The sequence below is a fragment of the Gracilinanus agilis genome, chromosome 4 (genome assembly GCF_016433145.1).
Source record: "Gracilinanus agilis isolate LMUSP501 chromosome 4, AgileGrace, whole genome shotgun sequence".
Lineage (NCBI taxonomy): Eukaryota > Metazoa > Chordata > Mammalia > Didelphimorphia > Didelphidae > Gracilinanus > Gracilinanus agilis.
The window spans coordinates 470,367,859-470,387,620 of record NC_058133.1 but is presented as its reverse complement, the minus strand read 5'-3'; the positions used below and the strand labels follow the sequence as shown (position 1 = coordinate 470,387,620).

At 36.0% G+C, this 19,762-nt stretch overlaps 1 protein-coding gene across 1 annotated transcript in view; it reads left to right on the top strand.

The window, feature by feature from the left end:
• Window positions 1-19,762, top strand: part of SPAG17 (sperm associated antigen 17) — a 260,151-nt gene that overhangs the window by 201,823 nt on the left and 38,566 nt on the right. The window contains exons 32-37 of the mRNA XM_044675536.1: window positions 265-413; window positions 515-645; window positions 3,186-3,313; window positions 7,410-7,592; window positions 14,182-14,295; window positions 17,021-17,066. Coding sequence (XP_044531471.1) covers window positions 265-413; window positions 515-645; window positions 3,186-3,313; window positions 7,410-7,592; window positions 14,182-14,295; window positions 17,021-17,066 — 751 coding nt within the window. The remainder of the gene's footprint in view (window positions 1-264; window positions 414-514; window positions 646-3,185; window positions 3,314-7,409; window positions 7,593-14,181; window positions 14,296-17,020; window positions 17,067-19,762) is intronic.

Below are 19,762 nucleotides of genomic sequence, written 5' to 3'. Positions count from 1 at the left end.
GTTCAAGTTCTCTCACAAAAGGACTAATATGAAAAGATGTTTTATATACTATTACACATGTAAATATATCAGATTGCTGTCTCAGGGAGAAGAGACAGGAGAGAGCGAGGAAAGGAGGGAAGGACAGAATTTGGCTCAAACATTTATAAAATAAAGGTTAAAAATGTTTTTTTTATGTAACAAGGGAAAAATAAAATATTAAGTTTAAAAATAAATTCATTAAATCCTTTATCATCCTGTATAAATTTATTACTTCACTCTTAGGTCATGGTCGATGGCACCATATCAACTATCATCCCTGAAGTGGGCTTGGAGGAGGAAACAACTGAGGAAGAAAGTGAGGATTATGACAGCTTAGTGCCTGATAAAATAGAAAAAAATCCTCTTCAACCTTATGGTGAACATGTCCCCAGGTAGTATTTAACAAGACCACACAGAAATCTTGCTTTTAATATTGAAAGAGACATTTTCACTGTGTCCATCAATTAACTCTGGATCATGTTTACTTAAATAGATTTTTTGTTATCTATGCGGATGGCTCGGGAACCGAACTTCTCCGGAATAGTGATATCGAAGAGTATCTCTCTTTGGCCTATGGGGAATCGACCACTGCTGTCCTGCAGGAGCCAGTCCAGGAATACCCAGGTAGAAAAGAGTGGGAGAGAAACAATTAAAGAGGACATGTGCATGAATATAAATAATTATATGTATATATCAGATATACACATAAGTAAAGATATATACCATAAGCATATTTGAAATATGTCCTTATATAAATATTTATATATATATATATATAATGAAATATGTCTACTGAGTGGGTGGGAAATAGAGTAATTAATGTGGAGAAGCATCCTATGACCTCAGTAAGAACAAACAATATCCTTGCCATCATTTCTCTGCCCCAAACTCTCTTAAAGAAGAAACCAAGCCTGAATCTTGTTCTTAGTAGATGTGTGGTCCTAGACAAGTCACTTGAATTTTCTATCTCCATTTCCTAATCTAAAATGTAACAATAATAATAATAGCACATGCCACCCTTGTTATAATGATCAAATGAGATAATATTTGTAAAATGCTTTGCAAACTTTAAAGGACTATGATGCTGGCTTATTATTATATTATTGTTATAGTGTTTATTCCTTGGTAACTCCCTATATCCTTGACTCCTTCCATTCCCCATCCCTATCACTAGGANTTTATATATATATATATATACATATATATATATATAATGAAATATGTCTACTGAGTGGGTGGGAAATAGAGTAATTAATGTGGAGAAGCATCCTATGACCTCAGTAAGAACAAACAATATCCTTGCCATCATTTCTCTGCCCCAAACTCTCTTAAAGAGGAAACCAAGCCTGAATCTTGTTGGTCCTAGACAAGTCACTTGAATTTTCTATCTCCATTTCCTAATCTGTAAAATGTAACAATAATAATAATAGCACATGCCACCCTTGTTGTAATGATCAAATGAGATAATATTTGTAAAATGCTTTGCAAACTTTAAAGGACTATGATGCTGGCTTATTATTATATTATTGTTATAGTGTTTATTCCTTGGTAACTCCCTATATCCTTGACTCCTTCCATTCCCCATCCCTATCACTAGGAGCCCAGACGTTCCAACTTGACCACCTTCTTTTCATTTTTATCTACTGTTTTGGGTGAAATTTGAACTATTGAATTTACTAATATACCTTAAGTTTGATTTGAATTGTAAAATCATCAGTTTATAGTTTTGGAGACAGAAAGGATCTTAAAAGTCATCTCATCCAACCCCCTCATCTTACAGATAAATATCCTGACACCCAGAAAGATGAAGTGGCTTGCCTAACATCACACAGCTTATGAGAAGGAAAGGCAGGATTAAAACCCACATTTTGAAGCAAAAAGTACTTGATTAAAGTTTTCAAATGGGCATTTCTTTTTTTTTTATTTTAGTGGATTCTAGTAAAATTTATTATATTTATTATTTTTTCATTTTTCATTTATTTATATTATTATATGCAACATATATTATTACATCCCCAAGCAGACATCAAAATATCATATATTTTAAATATATTGTATTTATTTATTATTTTTATTACATTTACTATATTAAGAGAAATTTATAGACAAGTCCATTGCTTTGGGGGTAGCTAGGTGGCATCATGAATTGAGTACTGGCCCTGCAGTAAGGAAGACGCAGCCTCAGATACTTACTAGCTGTGTGATCCTGGACAAGTCACTTAATCTTTTTTGCCTCAACTTTCTTCTCTGTAAAATGAGCTGGAAAAGGAAATGGCAAACCACTACAGTATCTTTCCCAAGAAAACTCCTATTTCCCTTATTAGCTTTGGTATTCAGATGTGAACGCCTATGTCTCTTCCAACTCCTTCCTTGGCCTCCTTTCAAAAGAGTTATGTTGAAGGCTACTGAACTCTCCATAGGTTTCTGCAAGATGGATTTCCCAAAGAGAATAGAAGGCAGGCATGTTATTTTACACATAACACATTTCTTCATCTTTAAAATGAGGATACTAACAGCACCTACCTTACAAGGTTCAATCTTCAAGGTACTATAAAAATACTAGCTATTATTTCTTGGAAATGAAGGTAGCAATTTAGCTTCTGAGATCATATAGTCGATTAATGACAGAGCCAGATGTAAAATTGAAGTGCTTCTTAGCCCCCAGATGAGCTCACATTCTACCTCTCTGACAAAAAAGAAATTGCCCAACTATATAAGAGATTTCATCCTAGTTGCTAAATGAAGTAATTAATTTTCTGTCTGTCCTCTGATGGATTTCCTCTTTCCTCTCAAGTCTGTCTTAGGATCTAAATTAAAATTGAATTATTTTCGGGGCAGCTGGGTAGCTCAGTGGATTGAGAGTCAGGCCTGGAGATGGGAGGTCCTGGGTTCAAATCTGACCTCAGACGCTTCCCAGCTGTGTGACCCTGGGCAAGTCACTTGACCCCCATTGCCTACCATTACCACTCTTCTGCCTTGGAGCCAATACACAGTATTGACTCAAAGACGGAAGGTAAGGGTTTAAAAAAAATTGAATTATTTTGTTTCTGCAAGCATGGTTGATTTCTTATAGTTCTAAGGAAAGAAACGGGGATACTGTAAAGATGTCCACTGGAGGAATTTTGATTTGGAAATGATCCTTTTAAACCTTGTCTTTGATGTAGGTGCCCTGAGCATCACGGTTCTTCGCCCTTTTTATGAAGTATCTCCATGGATTATGAAGAAAGAATTAGATACAATTGTTCCCACTAATCTCCAGTCAAGAGCATGGGATACTTTCCCCTCAAGTGAGGTACAAAGTTATTATACTAAAAATCAGCTGGGTGAAGCATTGATGGTCTCCTTGCCTCTTCTTTCCACTCCTCCCTACTCCATGCCTTAGTAGCTCTGTTCCCCTCAAACATGGATCCTAGCTGCTAATATGTGATAAAAGCAGAAAATAAACCTAGGTTATCCTTCCAACTCTCCACTACACCATCCTTTTTTCCATCCATTAACCGATAAAATGTCAGAGAATTTACCCTAACCACTAACCTCATTTTTATCCCCTTTACCCAAAGTTGTATCCTTTACTATTTTGAGATCCCTAAAATATATTCATGCTGAAAAGCCCCATTTCCAGTCAATGTGGCTATGATTTTCCCATTGAAATAATCTTGTAAAGATTATTCTATCCTATGTGGAAATAACATTTCCTAACATGGAATCACCACTCTTCAAATAATATTTAGCTCCTTCTTCAAAAACTCTTTAGTTTTTCATTTTAGCACAGAATTTCAAATTTTTATGCCTCTCACTTTTCCTTTTCATTTATTATTTTAGAAAATGCAGTATGTGATAAACAGTTTTGCAATTACATTAGAATCATATGGAGACTAGCTGTGTGCTCCTGGGCAAATCATTTACCATTGCCTAGCTCTCATCACTCCTGCTTTGTAACTGATACATAGCATTGATTCTAAGATGGGAGGTAACATTTTTTTTTAAAAATCATATTGAGATTTCCTATTGAGGTTTGTAAAAATAGTGGAAGAAAATAGATTTTTATTCATTTTCAAACGGGCGAAATTCCCTCATAAAATATACCCAAAGATAAAAGAAAATATTTTGAGCAAGAAGTTTTAAGTATTACCCTGGTTCCTCAAAGGCAAAAGATTAGAAGAAGGGAAACGTAGGTCTGGATCCCATCAGTGGGAATTCTTATGTCCATGATATTTCTATATTTAGATCTTCTGTAAGAGCCATCCTGGAGCAACTAATATAGTTTAAGTGTTGTTTCTTAATTAGATTGACTATAATGAAGTGCTGTGTTTGATTAGGAGAGGTAAGATACAATTAGCATAATGTAAACCGAGACCAAGGACACTTGGGTTCTCTTTCTTGTGATATTCTAAAACTGTCTGTGTGACCTTCGATAAGTCACTTTATCTTTGGGGGCTTTCAGTTTCCTAATCTGTAAAATGAAAAGTTGGACTAAATGACCTCTCAGATCCCTTCTAGATGATAGTATTTTGTTCTATAAACACTTAGATTTATAACTAACATGGATTAAGAGGAGAAATAAATTTGTAGGCACAGTTGGATCAAATGCCCAACCATTTTCACTAATCACAACAGATCAGTTCTATGACTTATTAGATGAAAATTTCAGCTAAACATGTTTGTTATTTCTTTGAGAAAAACTGACCTCAGTTAATGAAGGTGCCTCTTGTGATACCATTTTGAATGTTTTCTAAATGATCATTTTTAGGAGTGCCTCATTTTTTTAGGTGGCGAGACTCTCCATTAATAGTTTATCATCTCACAAGTATGAGTCAGGAAAATTCATAACGGCAAAGTAAAGGATGCCCTTTATCCTACAGCATGACAAGTGGATAGTGTACTGAAGTTGGAGTTAGAAAGAACTATTTTCAAATCCCAACCTAGAAACTTCCTAGCTGTGTGACTCTGAGAATGTACTTATCCCCTGTATGCCTCCGTTTCCTCATCTGTTTAAAAAAAAAAAAAAGACAATGCAATGATCCGGGACAATTCTGAGGGACTTATGAGAAAGAACACTACCCACATCCAGAGAAAGAACTGTGGGAGTAGAAAGAGAAGAAAAACATTTCCTTGATCACATGGCTCAATGGGGATATGATTGGGGATGTAGACTCTAAATGATCACTCTATTGCAAATATTAGTGATATAGAAAATAGGTCTTGATCAATGATACATGTAAAACCCAGTAGAATTGCTCATTGGCTATGGGACGGGGAAGGGAAAGAGTATGAATCATTTAACCATGGAAAAATACTCTAAATTAAATAAATAAACGAATGAATTTTTAAAAAATAGGGGAGAGGGGAGAGTTTAGATGCTTAGGTTCATTCAGATGCAAATATACAATCCCTAGTCATTTGCCTTACTTGGGCTAGATCTGAGAATATAGATCCATTCCCAGCCTAGAGAGGGGGAAAAAAGAAGAGGCATTTGGTAGGTAAGATGAATGCCAAAAATAAGAGCCACCCCTGGATAGCCACCCATATTTAGTCATGGTACTGCAGAGAAGCCTCTATTCAATCTTTCACCCATAAGTATACAATATTTACATTGTGAATACCAACAGATCTACAACCAATACTATATATAAACTGCATATGAGAATAAAAGGGAAACTTGATTCTCTTCCTCTGAGACATTTTCAAGAGTGATATTTTGTTAGCTCCTAGACATTTAGAGCTGGAAGGGATCTTTGGGATTATCTAATCCAACTCTTTCAATTTATAGTTGATCAAATTGAGGTCCAAAAAAGTTGAGTGACTTAAACAGCTGGTTAGTAGTGGCAGATCTAGGACTAGAATGAACATACATCTCCTGCTGCTTGTCTAGGGTTCTATCTAGTATAAAACAAAGCTCCTTTGGGGAAAAAAAAGAGATATCGGGAGAAGCTAGGAGGCTGCTCATGTCTAGAGTTGGGAAAGCCTGGGTTCAAATCTAACCTCAGGTACTTCCTAGCTATATGACCCTGGGCAAGTCAGTTAACCCCAATTCGCTAGCCCTTACCACTCTTCTCTCTTGGAACTGATACTCGTGTTGATTCTAAGACAAAAGGTAAAGGATTTTTTTTTAAAAAAGAGGTATTGGAATGACCCAACTTAAGTGCATGCCCAAATAATAATAATAATTAGGTACTGTAAGTGCTGTAATGGTATGTCATAAATCACATCAAGTACTTTAAAGCAAAGGATAAATGTACCACCAGTTAACTTAGTTAGGATGCCCCACACATATATATTAGCATTAAAGAAGCCTTTTCTATTCTAAGTGATTGTTTATAGACTGAATCCATTTCTATATATCTCTAACACATCTCAGCAACAAGAGTTAGAAAGAGAAATTCCATTTAAAAGCACCCTAGACAATATAAAATACTTAGGAATCTATCTGCCAAGCCAAACACAGGAATTATACAAACACAACTACAAAACACTTTCCGCACAATTAAAACTAGACTGAATCCATACCAGAGCTGGCTTAGGAACTGAATCCACTCTAGGAACGTACTTAAATATAAGGATAGCTCTAAGAGGGGTCTAGAATAGTCTGAAATTTTCCCAAGAGGCACAGGTTCTCAAAGAATCTCTAAAAAAAGGATGGCTACAAAAGCAAATATTCTATGTATAGGACAAGCTTATTTCTCAGGACTACCAATTCAGGAAATTCAATAAACATTAAGCACCGACTTTATGTCAAGCAATGTGCTGATAATCTGCCACAGAAATGACTCATTCTGAGAAGAATGGGAAATTCTCTAACCCTAGATGAAAACTGGACTGTGATCTTTTCTCCCTGATACGGTACATCCTGGAAGCCACCTGCATGCTTTGCCATTTCTCAAGCATCTGGATTTCAAACTACCTGGAGTCTTGGTGAAATGTGTCAAAGAAGCTGGTCAGGGTGGCCTATCCCTATAATCCTTCCAACTTTTCTCACTTTCTAACACTATAACCTTTCTAACTCAAAGTCCTTCTTCTGAGGAGACTGAGGCTGATGGATCCCTTGAGCTCGAGAAATCTGAACCATACTAGGACTAAAGCTGAGGAGATATTCACACTACATCTGGCACCAATGTGGCATATCCTCAGGAGAGGAGGATACCTTCAGCTTGCCAAAAAAAGCACAAACCAAGCAAGGGTCAAACAGAGCAGGTCAAATCTTCCATGCTGATTAACAGTGGAATCAGCCCACTTTAAGCTGAGATGAGATGGGGAGATTCAGTTTCAGAAACAAACAAAATGTATTTGGGAAGATACTAGAACAACTAGTAATCAAAAAATATTTTAACTATAAAATGATCTAAATAATAAGTTTTATATTATCATTGGTAGTGATTTTGTTTTTGCAGAAAAGAACTCCAGGTGCCCCATTTGGAACCCACATTTGGAAGGGTCTGTCTATAGGGTCCCTGCACTTGGCTTACCTACCTGCACCTATACGAAAATGCCCCAAAGTGCTCCAGGTCCGGCAGTTCATTCAGCATGAAATCATTAAGAACGAGTTGAAATTAAAGCTACAGTTTTCCCTTAAGGTAAATGGAACCACAAGGCCATTATCTCTCACCTCTATACTCAAGGAAGATTGTGCTTCATCTCTTCTGCAGGATTAGAAATGGACATTATAATTACTTAGCACTCAGTTTCGTTTTTCTATTCTTTTCATTTACATCATTATAGTCATTGGGAATATTGTTGTCCTAATTCTGCTTACTTCACTCTACCTCTTTATATCTTGCTGTTTTTCTCTGAATTCCTTGTATTTGTCATTTTGACAGTAAAATAATACTCCATTATATTTGCATATCATAATTTATTCAGTCACTCCCTACTTTATTTCCAGGCTTTTTGCTACCACAAAATGTGCTACTATGAAAATATGCTGTTGTATATAGAATGGGGCAGGTACGTGGCTCAGTGGATACAGTGCCAGGCTAAATTCAGGAGGACCTGAGTTCAAATCCAATCTCAGACACTAGCCATATGACCTTGGGAAAATCACTTAACCTCATTTGCCTCACATTCCTTATCTGTAAAATGAGCTGGAGATGGAAATGACAAACCACTGCAGTATCTCTTACCAAGAAAACCCCAAATGGGGTCACAAAGAGTTGGACATGACTGAAATGACTGAACAATTTATGAAACATCTGTGTTGTTGATCCTCTTGATGTATGTGTCCAGTAATGTGATCTCTGGGTCATAGAATACTTAGCAACTTTTTTCATATAATTCCAAATTGTTTTCCAGAGTAGTCGGACCATTTAATAGCTCTTCCTATAATGTATGTGTGCTTGTCTTTTCATATTCCTTCCAATTTTAAACATTTCCCACTTTTGTAATATTTGCTAATGTCTTACTAAATGCTCACAAAAAAATAATTTTAAATAATATGTCCTAGCATTTTGCCAGGCTTTGAAGTCAAGGTCACTGGCCTATAGTTAGAAAATTAAATCTTCTTCCTTTTTTTTTGATCAAGGTAACATTTACCTCTATAATAGCTGCTGTGATAGCTGTCCTCTTCTCCACTATTTGTAAAAGATCATTAAAAGTGGTAATCCTAGAAATACTTCCAGTAGCCTAGGATAAAAGTTTATTCAAGAACTCATTGAGACCAAATATGAATACTCTTTTTCATTCATTCATTCATTCAAAAAGCAAAGTACTAAGTTGGTGATACAAAGATAAAAACAAAATTGCTCATGACTTCTAGGAGATTATATTTTACCAGTAGGGTGTAACAAATGCAAATGAAGCAAATACAAAATATATACATAGTAATTGGGGGATGATAGGAAAGCACTTACTTGGCAGATTAGGAAAAGTCTCATGCAGAAGGTGGCACCAAAACAGCCTTGAAAAGAGCAAGGGATTCAGAGAGGTAGAATTTAGGAGGGAAAGCATTCCAGACATGGCAGAAAGCCTATGCAAAGAGGTACATTGGGAGGAGGTGGAATGTTGTATCTAAGGAACAATCTAACTGGAATGTAGAATGTGTGATAGAGAATACTATGAAACAATCCCAGAAAGGCAGGCCAATTATAAAGGGTTTTAAATGTCAGGGAAGTTTGCATTTTAAACCTAGTCAATAAGGGATTGCTAAAGCTTCTTGAGCAAGGGAGTAACCTACTCAAAACTGTGCTCAAGGATATCATTTTGGCAATATCATACTGAACGAACAAATTAAAGAGAGGAAAAGACTTAAAGAGGAAGACACGAGTTAGGAAGTTCTGCCTGGTGTGGTGTGTAAACTTATGATCTCTGCTGCTAAAGAGGTAGAGACTAGAGCATATCAAGGTGCAATTAGGTTTCCATACTAAGTTCACTGTTGTCAATCATTCAGAAAGAGGGGCTGCCAGATTGTCTTAAGTGGGGTGAATTGGTACAGGTCAGGAAAATAGATCAGGTCCAAATTCTTTTACTGATAAGAGAAAGACTAGACCCATACTTGAATCCTGTACTTCTAGCTTAGGGAAGATAGGGAGACCCAGTCTTGAAAAGAAAAGAAAAAAGCAAAGCAAGGAAAGGAAAGGAAAAAGGAAAGGAAAGGAAAGGAAAGGAAAGAAAAAGGAAAAGAAAGGAAAGGAGAGGAAAGGAGAGGAAAGGAGAAGAAAGGAGAAAAGGAGAGGAGAGGAGAGGAGAAGAGAAGAGAAGAGAAGAGAGAGAAAGGAGGAAAAAAGAGGCTATACCCTTTGCTGTCTACATGGATACTCTTTTCCAAATGCCTTAATTATCAATGGAAACCTTTGTAGTTACCTATGTCCTTATTTGTATGATTAGTCTTGTCATACTATCGCCTCATTTATTTTTTATTTCAAGTCCCTATACACCACTTTTGTTCTATCCTTGCTTATCTGAAAAATGATTTTCCTTGAAAAAGAGAAGAAAAGTTGAGACAATAGAAATGACTTCTCTCTGTTGTCTACTATCCTCATTTACCTGGAATACTGATTCTACCCCTTCTTTAGTTTTCTTCTTACTCCAAGAAACTCTCTCTCTCTCTCTGTGTGTGTGTGTGTGTGTGTGTCTTTCTCTTTGTCTCTGTTTCTGTCTGCATCTCTGTGTTTCTCTCTTACTCTGTCTATCCCTGTCTGCTCTCTGTCTCTCTGTCTGTCTCTCTCTCTCATGTATTTTTTGATGTCCCTACCATCAATCATCCCCCTCATCTCCTTCTTAGTTTTACCTAACACTCTTTTTTTCCAGGATTTTGCCACTCTTATATGTTCACCCTTTTATTTTTTACTTGTCCTTTCTTTCATCTTCTAAACATATCTTTTTAAAAGTTTAAGCTGTTTGATGAATGCCTAGGGGAGCTACGTGTGTCAGTTTAGATAGTGCTCTCTCTTTTTTATAAGTAGAATTAATTTGTTTTCTGTCTTTAATATCTTCTTTTTGAGAGCTCCCTATCTTTCTCACACTAGCTTCCCCCATCCAGTTCTTAGTCATGGGATGCTATTTATCTTTTATCTGAACTTTTGTAAATCTATTTTTTTTAATATTGAAGATATCTCTCAGACTATGCCCAGATTTCCTCTTATCTGCTATCACAGACTTGAAGACAGGGTGATCACTTCCTCCTAATTTTTATACATCAGCAGTCTTATTCCTAAGACTAAGGCTTATATTAGTTTTCCTCATTTTTCTTCCATCTTTTAAGTTGCAATTCAAGTTATTTGCTCAGTTGCCTTTAGAGCTAGTTCTGAGAATCCATAAGTTTTCAGTTCTTCTAAGGTGATATGGTCTAAGGAAAACTGTGTTTAATACTCTCCTTACCTGCCCTCTAGTGAGTGTATAACCACAAACACTCTTTTCTGCCTTGGCACTATGACCAGAATCCCTGCTATCCTGTGGGAATATGAGCAATCGTCAAACAGATTCAACATAGAAAGTTGTTTTGGTGACAGGGAAGACTAAAACCCCAACTTAGAAGACAACAAACTCAATACTGCTGCATCCAGAGTTTCCAAGAAAATATGAATTGGTTTCAAGGCCAAAAGGGATTACTTGAGAGACTCAAAAATGAGTTTTAATCAAATCAGAGAGACAGAAGAAAAACTAGGAAAAGCAATGAGAATGATGCAGGAAAATCATGAAAAAAGGAGTAGACAGCTTGGTAAAGGAGGCACAAAGAAAATACTACTTTAAAAAAAGAAAAGATGAATTGGTAAAAGACAAACAAAAATTCACTGAAGAGAACTTCTGAAAAGACAAAATCGGCCAAATGGAAAAAGAGGGTACAAAAATTCACTGAGGAAAAGAATATTCTAAAAAGGAGAATTGGCCAAAAGGATAAGGAGGTACAAAAGCTCACTGAAGAAAATAATTATTTAAAAAATGGAATTAGTCAAGTAGAATATAATTGCTCCAAGAGGCATCAAGAAACAATCAACACAGTCAAAGAATGAGAAAATAGAAGAAAATGTAAAGTACCTCACTGGAAAAATAACTGACCTGGAAAACAAAGGAGAGATAATCTTAAGCATCATTGGACTACATGAAAGCCTTGATCAAAAAAAGAGCTTAGACATCATCTTTCAAGAAATTATTTGAGGCAGCTAGGTAGCTCAGTGGATTGCCAGGCCTGGAGTTGGGAGATCCTGGATACAAATCTGGCCTCAGAAACTTCCTAGCTGTATGGTCCCAGCCAAGACACTTAACCCCAAAGGTAAGGATGAGAGAGATAAGATGAGTGAATGAATGAATGAAATAAAATGGAGTAGAGGAACCTAGCTATAGATTGTTCTCTACCACTAAGGAAAGAGACTAAGAAATTATTAAGGAAAACTGACCTAATATTATAGAACCAGAGGGTAATACAAAAATGAAAAGAATCCACTGACCACCTCCTGAAAGAGATATTGAAAGGAAAACTCCCAGAAATTTGTAACCAAATTCCAGAACTCTTAAGTCAAGGAGAAAATATTGCAAGCAGTCAAAAAGAAAGAATTCAAATATCATGAAGCCACAGTCAGAATAGCACAAAATTTAACAGCTTCTACATTAAAGGATAAGAATGCTTGGAATATGATATTCCAAAAGACAAAGGAGCCTGGGATTTCAACCAAGAATCAACTAGCCAGCAAACTGTGCATAATCCTTCAGGGGGAAAAGTTAGCATTCAATAAAATAAAGGACTTTCAAATATACCTGATGAAAAGATCAGAGCTAAAAGGAAAATTTGACTCTCAAATATGAGGCTCGAGAAATATAAAAAGGTAAACAAAAAGAGAAATCAAAAGACATTCAATAACATTGTTAAACTGTTTACATCCTTAGATGGGACAATGGTTCTTATAACTCCTAAAAACTTTACCATTATTAGGGCAGTTAGAAGGAATATACAAAGACAGAAGGCAAGGGTGTGAATTGAATATGATGTGATAATAGCTAAAAAAAAATAAAATTAAGGGATGAGAAAGAGGAATGCTTTGGGAGAAAGTGGAAGGCAAAAATAGAATGGGATAAATTATCTCATATAATAAAGACATGAAGGAGCTTTTATAGTGAAGAGGAAGATGGAGGGTGCAATTCAGCCCTTGAATGTTACTTTCATTGTCATCAGATCAAAGACAGAAGAATATACACAATCAATTGGGTATAGAATCCAACTTTAGCCTATGAGAAATTAGGAAGGAAAGGTAATAAAAGAAGGCAGGGCTGATAGAAAAGAGGGCAAATTTGTAGATGCAGTGGTCAGAAAGTAAATACTTTTGAGGATGACAGAATGAAAGGAAAGAGAAAAGAATAAATGGAGGGGAATCAAATAAAGAGTAATACATAGTAATAATAGGTGAAAAAATTTACACATCTTCCTCATAAGACCTAATTTCTCGAATATATCGAGAAATAAGTCACATGTTCAAGAATACAAGTTATTCCCCAATTGATAAATGGACAAAGGATATGAACAGGTAGTTTTCAGACAAAGTAATTAAAACTATCTATAGCCATGTGGAAAAATGTTCTAAATCACTGTTAGAGCAAATTTAAACCACCCTGAGGTGCCACTCCACACCTATCAGAGTGGCTATTATGATAGAAAAGGAAAATGACAAGAGTTAGAGGAGATATGGAAAAATTAAGACACTAATGCCCTGTTGAGGGAGCTGTGAACTGATTCAACCATTCTGGAAAGCAATTTGAATCTGTACCCTAAGGGCTAAAATTGTACATACACTTTTTTGACCCAGCAATACCATTGCTAAGGTCTATATCCCAAAGAGATAAAAAACAAAAAGGAAAAGGATCTATAGGTACAAAGATAATTATATGCAGCTCTTTTCATGATGGCAAATAATTGGAGAGTGAGGGGATACCCATCAACTGGAGAATGGTTTAACGAATTATATGATTATAATGGAATAATATTATGCTATAAGAAACAATGAGCAGGAAAAGCTCAGAAAAGCCTGGAAAGACTTCACAAACTGATGCATAGGGAATTAAGCAGAACAAGGAGAATATTATACACAGTGACACCAATATTGTGTGATGAACAACTGAATAATTTAGCTATTCTCAGCAATATAATGATTCAAAACAATCCCAAAGGGCTCATGATTAGGAAATGTCCTTTCCTTCCAAAGAAAGAACTGATGGAGTCTGAATCCAAATCAAAGCAAATTGTTTTCACTTTCTTTCCTATTTTTTTTTTCTATTTGAGTTTTTCTTCCACAAAAGGATTGATTAATGGGGGGGGGGGGGTTTACCTGATTACACATGTAAAATCTCTATCATGTCACTTGCCATGTCAGTGGGTTGGGGTGAGGAGGGAAGAAGAGAACTTGAGAATCAAGAAAAAGTTTTAAATGTTGAAAATTGTTTTCACATGTAATTGGGCGAAAAATAAAATCTCCAAAAATAAATAAATAATTGAAGGAAATGCTAAAGTTCTCTAGGCAAAAATGTTCTGTTAGTGAAAAATATACATATACTTTTTCCCATCCTAGTTCACAAATCCACTTAAATCTCTTCTGAATGGGGTCTATATATGCCAGGTTAAGAATCCTTGCTATGTCCCATAGACAGCAGGCCTGAAACCCCTAAAAGGTGCAAATATTGCTACCTAAGTGTACTGTATTTTTCTTTGGATTTTGTTGGACTTTGCTGTCCCTGTTGATCTAGGATTACATAAATCACATTCTAAAGAAGGAGGATGAATTGCAGGAAATGACTGTTAAAGACTCTAGAACTGAGGAAGAAAGGGGCAATGCTGCAGACTTGCTCAAGCTGGTGATGGTGAGTGAAAATGTTTTCTTTTAAAGTAGAGCCATCATTTGTGTCAAATGAAAGCCCCACTGGTAATATTAACATTAACACCGCTCTTTTCCCTCTTCCTTAAAGTTTCTCACTGCTGAAAATATATACAAACAATCCACTGGAACCTAGAGGTGTTTTTTAGGAGCTCCTCCTCAGTTGCAAATAATCTCAAGAGCCTTTGAATTAGATGTTTTTCACTATCTTCAGAAAAACAGACATATTCTGGGAAATAGTGAGAAAAGAGACCCTGGGTTGTCTAGACTTAAGACAATGTTAATAATGTAGACCTAATTTTACAGGATGTGTGCATACATTTTATTTTTTCTAGAGAGCCCTAGTTTTAGACATTTATCAGCACATCCCTGTATTGCTTGTGCTTAATAGAAATGTAGTAGAAGGCTCAAGGAATGGATTCCTCAATACCCTGGAAAAGCTAATAATAGTAATAATATTCAATAACTGGATTTATGTAGCACTTTAAGGTTTATAATGTGCTTTACATGTATTATCTCATTTGAGCCCCCCCAACAGTCCTGATTCCAGGCTTGAGGGAACATTCAATGAAAAGGCACCAGAAGATAGAGTGTTGTATATGAGGAACAGTAAGAAAGTCAAATACAGGATGGGAAGAAATAGTTAGGCAACAGTAATTTCTTGGGGTGCTAGTTCATTGAATTAACAATGTAGCAGGGCTACCACAAAAGCTGATGTTATCTTAGGTTACAGTAGGTGAGGCATGGTGGCCAAAACAAAGAAGGAGATAATCTTGTTGGTCTTTGTTTTGGTCATATCATATCTGGAGAGCCATACTCAGTTCTGAGCATCACAGGTATGCCAATAAGCTGGAGTATATTCAGTAGTGGACAGTATGAAGGAAATAAGACTATCCTATATAAGGACAAGTTGAAAGAAATGGAGATGTTTCATCTAGAAGAGAAAAAATTTAGACATGCTAGGTGCCTCAAAATATGGGGAAGGGTTGTGAAAGAGGCATTAATTTCTTTTTTTTTTTTTTTTTTTTTTTTTTTTTTTTTTTTGCTCAGCCACTGAGTGGCTTATAAAATAAGGAACAATAAAGAGCACCTATTGAGAACCTGGTTTTAAGTCAATGTAAGGAAACATTCCCTAATAATTAGAGCTGTGCAAAAGCTCAATATACAGTCTAGGGAAGTATGTGATCATTGAACATCAATTTATACCCCTTTTCTTGGTACCTTAAGAGCAGTCTTGGGTTTTAAAAGGAAAGTTTCACATTGAATTTGAAAATCCATTTTCTAGTGAATTGGGTTTCAATTAAGCCCCCACCCCTTGATTGGATTAAGAACAAGACCTGAGGCTTCTCTTGATAAAGAGGATGCATGTGCACTCTTGGGAGATACTAGAAATCTGTGCCTCCCTAGCATCCTGAAGATGCTTGCCTCTTGTCTCACCCAACTCCTAGTGACTGAGAGACTGGCCTCTGACCCAGACTGAGGTCAAAGTCTGTCCAATCAGGGACTCAGAAAAAGTGACGTCAAGGGGGTAAAAATTTATGGATCAAGGAAGCTCACTGGTCTTTTTTTCTGGCCAAGCAGTGAACAGTGACCTTGGCTTGGTTAGGTGACCAGCCATGTGACTATGTGCCTTTCTTTCTCTGATCCACTTTTCACTATTTAATAAATAAATATAAATGAATATGTAAACAATATTAATAATAATGATGAGTTTTGTAGAGTAGGTATATCCAGACAATGTCTGAATCATTACTTTTGGGAGATATAATAGAAGGATTTCCTGTTCAAATATGGTTTGAATATAGATAATCTCTTATATTCCTTCCAACTCTAAGATGCTGTGTTTTTATGATTCTTGAGTTATAAATAAAAATCAGTCTGGAGGCTTTTTACCAGATTTATAAGCATTTATTAGTAAAGAGAGAGAATTAGTTTGGGGGAGGGGAGAGAGATCTCAGCCTTTCTAACTTTATGGGTAGATCTGATTCTCCCAGAGGTGGCCAAATGAGATAAGGAGCAGAAAGAAAATGCCAGCCCAGGAAGCCAGGTATAGCTGTAAAGAGAGAGAGTCTCCACTTTCCACACTCTTTTTCTAAAATCCACATGTTCCTCCCTCCATAGCCACATTCACACTGATGCTGATGCTGATGCAGGGCATCAGGCACATGACTCTGTGACACCTATGTTCCACCACTGGGGTACTCAGGATCAAAGTCCCCTAAATAATTTACTTCACACATTAGGAAGTCACTGTATATGTATAAGATTAGTATATAAATATATATTATATACATATTGCCTTCCTAACATAAATACATATAGGGGGCAGGTAGATGACTCAATGGATAGAGAACCAGGAGGTCTTGGATTCAAATGTGAAGTCAGATACTTCCTAGCTGTGTGGCCCTGGGCAAGTCACTTAACCCTGTAATCTTATTTCTACAACCCTCATTGCCTAGCCCTTGCCACTCTTTGGCCTCCAAACCAACACAAACTATTGATTCTAAGATATAAAGTAAAGATTATGAAAATTTTAAAAAATGTGGGGGGGTATGAAAAAGGTACTGAATGAATTGTAGAATGCAGTTAATTCATTTTAGGATTATTTCAATTGTAAACTAATTTTTATATAATTATTTTTAATAATATTAGGGCTGAATTTGGGGCTTAAAAATAATCATATTACTGAAATAATTTTATCTTCATGACAGTCTTTCCCTAAAATGGAAAAATCCAAAGAAGATCACTTTACCGAAGGTAAACGTCATATTTTATTTTCTTTAAACTTCAGTATTGAACTCACAGGGGAAACAACACAAAAAAATAATATTTGGGGATTTCATGTACAGTACATGTTCAGTGCTCTGTCCATAATATATTTGGAATTCTATTTAAAAGATTTTTTTCAAACATTTATTAATATTCATTTTTAACATGGTTAAAGATTTTTTTAATAAAAAAAAACTTTTTCTTAGCCTTATAACTAACCCTGAACCAAGTCCAGCTAGTTATTTTTTTGTAATATCTCTCATACACTTTCTCTATGTAATATCACACTTTTGTAATATCTCTTACTCCTGTTCTCAGGCAACATCAGAAGAAAAGTCCACATTCCTGCCCGGAAAATGGGCATTTCTTTCCCATCTTCTCCCTTCTCACGCATCCGTTTCAAAGGTTCATTTCCTCATTTTGTGCTCCCCATTTAGACAAACTGGTTCTAAAAAGATGACATTCAATAAAGATGAGTCAAGAGTCCTTAACTTGTTGTTTGTTGTTGTTGTTCAGTCGTTTCAGTCGTATCTGATTCTTTGTGACCCCATTTGGGATTTTATTGGCAAAGATACTAGAGCAGTTTACCATTTCCTTCTCCAGATCATTTTGCAGAGAAGGAAACTGAGGTGAACAAGGTTAAGTGACTTGTCCAGGGTCACATAGCCAATGAGTGTCTGAGGCCAGAAGTGAACTCTAGAAGATGTCTTCTTGACTCCAGATCCAGCACTCTATCCACTCAGGCACATAGTTCTTTTAACTTAGATTTTTAAGATCTACTGCACAAGTTGGGGATGTGTAGTAAGTCATAGAAGTGTGACTAATATAAGTTCAAATTTTAAAAAATTAAATCAAAGGGGGGAACATTACCTTTAATTGGTCCAACTGACCATGGTGGCCACTGAGAGAAATAAAGTACTATTGTCTCTTAAAAATAAGAGTGGTAGTTAGATAGTAGAAAAAGGCATGAAATTACCTGGCTCTCCCAAGTTACCCTACAAATAACTTAAAATAATGCCTCAAAGTGAATTCTAGAATGATAGAAATAACTAAAAATCAGAGTAAAGTAGTCATCCTGCTTAAGATAATTTGGAAGGATATTGGGAAATATCTGACCTCTCAAAGTGGTGGTCTGGCCTCACTGAAGTGCAAATACACCATAGGCAAATACCTCTGAATCAACAAACAGCAAGTCCTGAGGAAAGTTGGGTTGGGCAGGAACTTTAGCTTTGTTAGCTTTCTTCCCACCAACAGTATGGGGGTCAGTCAGAGGAAGACTATGGGGGCTCTCCCCTGGATCCAGATATGGGATCCTAATGCATTGACCAGACACAGTCCCAAGCTGTGGCTGCTGGAGAAGAAGAAAGAACAAGTACACTACAATAAGTGCAGTTACAGAGGGGCAGGAGTTCTGCTAGCTGTGGTCACTCACAGGACAGCAGAGTCCCTGGTTTTGGTTCTAGGGCAGAAGGATAAATTGACTTGTAGTTGCCTGAGTGATTACAAGAATATTTGCAGTGGTCTCAGAGATAAAGAGGAATAATTTAGGTCACACATAGACCAATGTATAAGCCAAAGGTCAAAGACCCCCAGATAGAGCTAAAAAAATAACAGCTAGAAAATCTGATGCCTGAGAAATTATCTCCCATGATCAAGGGGAAGAGTCTGGTCAAAACACAAAATTAATAGCCAAGAAACAGACCGTTTAAAAAATGTGAGTAAAAAAAAATTGAGAAAGAACTCATTTATAGATAGCTTCTATAATGATAGAGAAGATCAAGATTTGAACTTAGAAGATCAAACACTTGTAAATTTTCAAAGAAAAATGTATGGTCAAAAGTTCAAAAAGAGTTGTTGGAAAACTTTTAAAAGGACTTTAAAATCAAATAAAAGAAGTGAAAGAAATATTGAGAAAATAAGTAAATCAAGAGAAACAAGAACATTTTGAAAATAAAGTCAACCAATTGCAAAAAAGAAAACCAAAAACTTACCAAAGAAAATAAATCCTTAAAAATTAGAATTGGTAGGGGCAGCTGGGTAGCTCAGTGGAGTGAGAGTCAGGCCTAGGTTCAAACCTGGCCTCAGCCACTTCCCAGCTGTGTGACCCTGGGCAAGTCACTTGACCCCCATTGCCCACCCTTACCACTCTTCCACCTATGAGACAATACACCGAAAAGTACAAGGGTTTAAAAAAAAATTAGAATTGGGAAAAGAGAAGCTAATTACTTCATAAAACAGCAAAAAATAATTAAAAAACAAAATCAAGAGAATGTGAAACATCTCGTTAAAAAACAACTGATCTGGAAAAGAGATTGAGGAGAGAGAATATGAGAATTTGTTGGACTGCCTGAAAGTTAAGATTTAAAAAAAAAAGAATATAGACACAATACCTCAAGAAAATATGAAGGAAAATTGTCCTGAAGGTTCTATAACTATATGAAAATTTTAAAAAACATCTATCCCAAAATGAAAACTCATTGGAACACTATAGTTAAGTTTCTTTTCTTTTAATAATACTTTATATTTTAACCAGTGGAAATGTGCGTTGGCCATGGGTGGGAGGAGAGTGGGCGGTGAAGAGGAAAGTAGGGGCATAAAGTATGTAAACAGGTTAAAAACAAATATTAATAAATGTCTAATAAAAAATAATACTTTATATTTTCCCCAATTATATATAATGACTA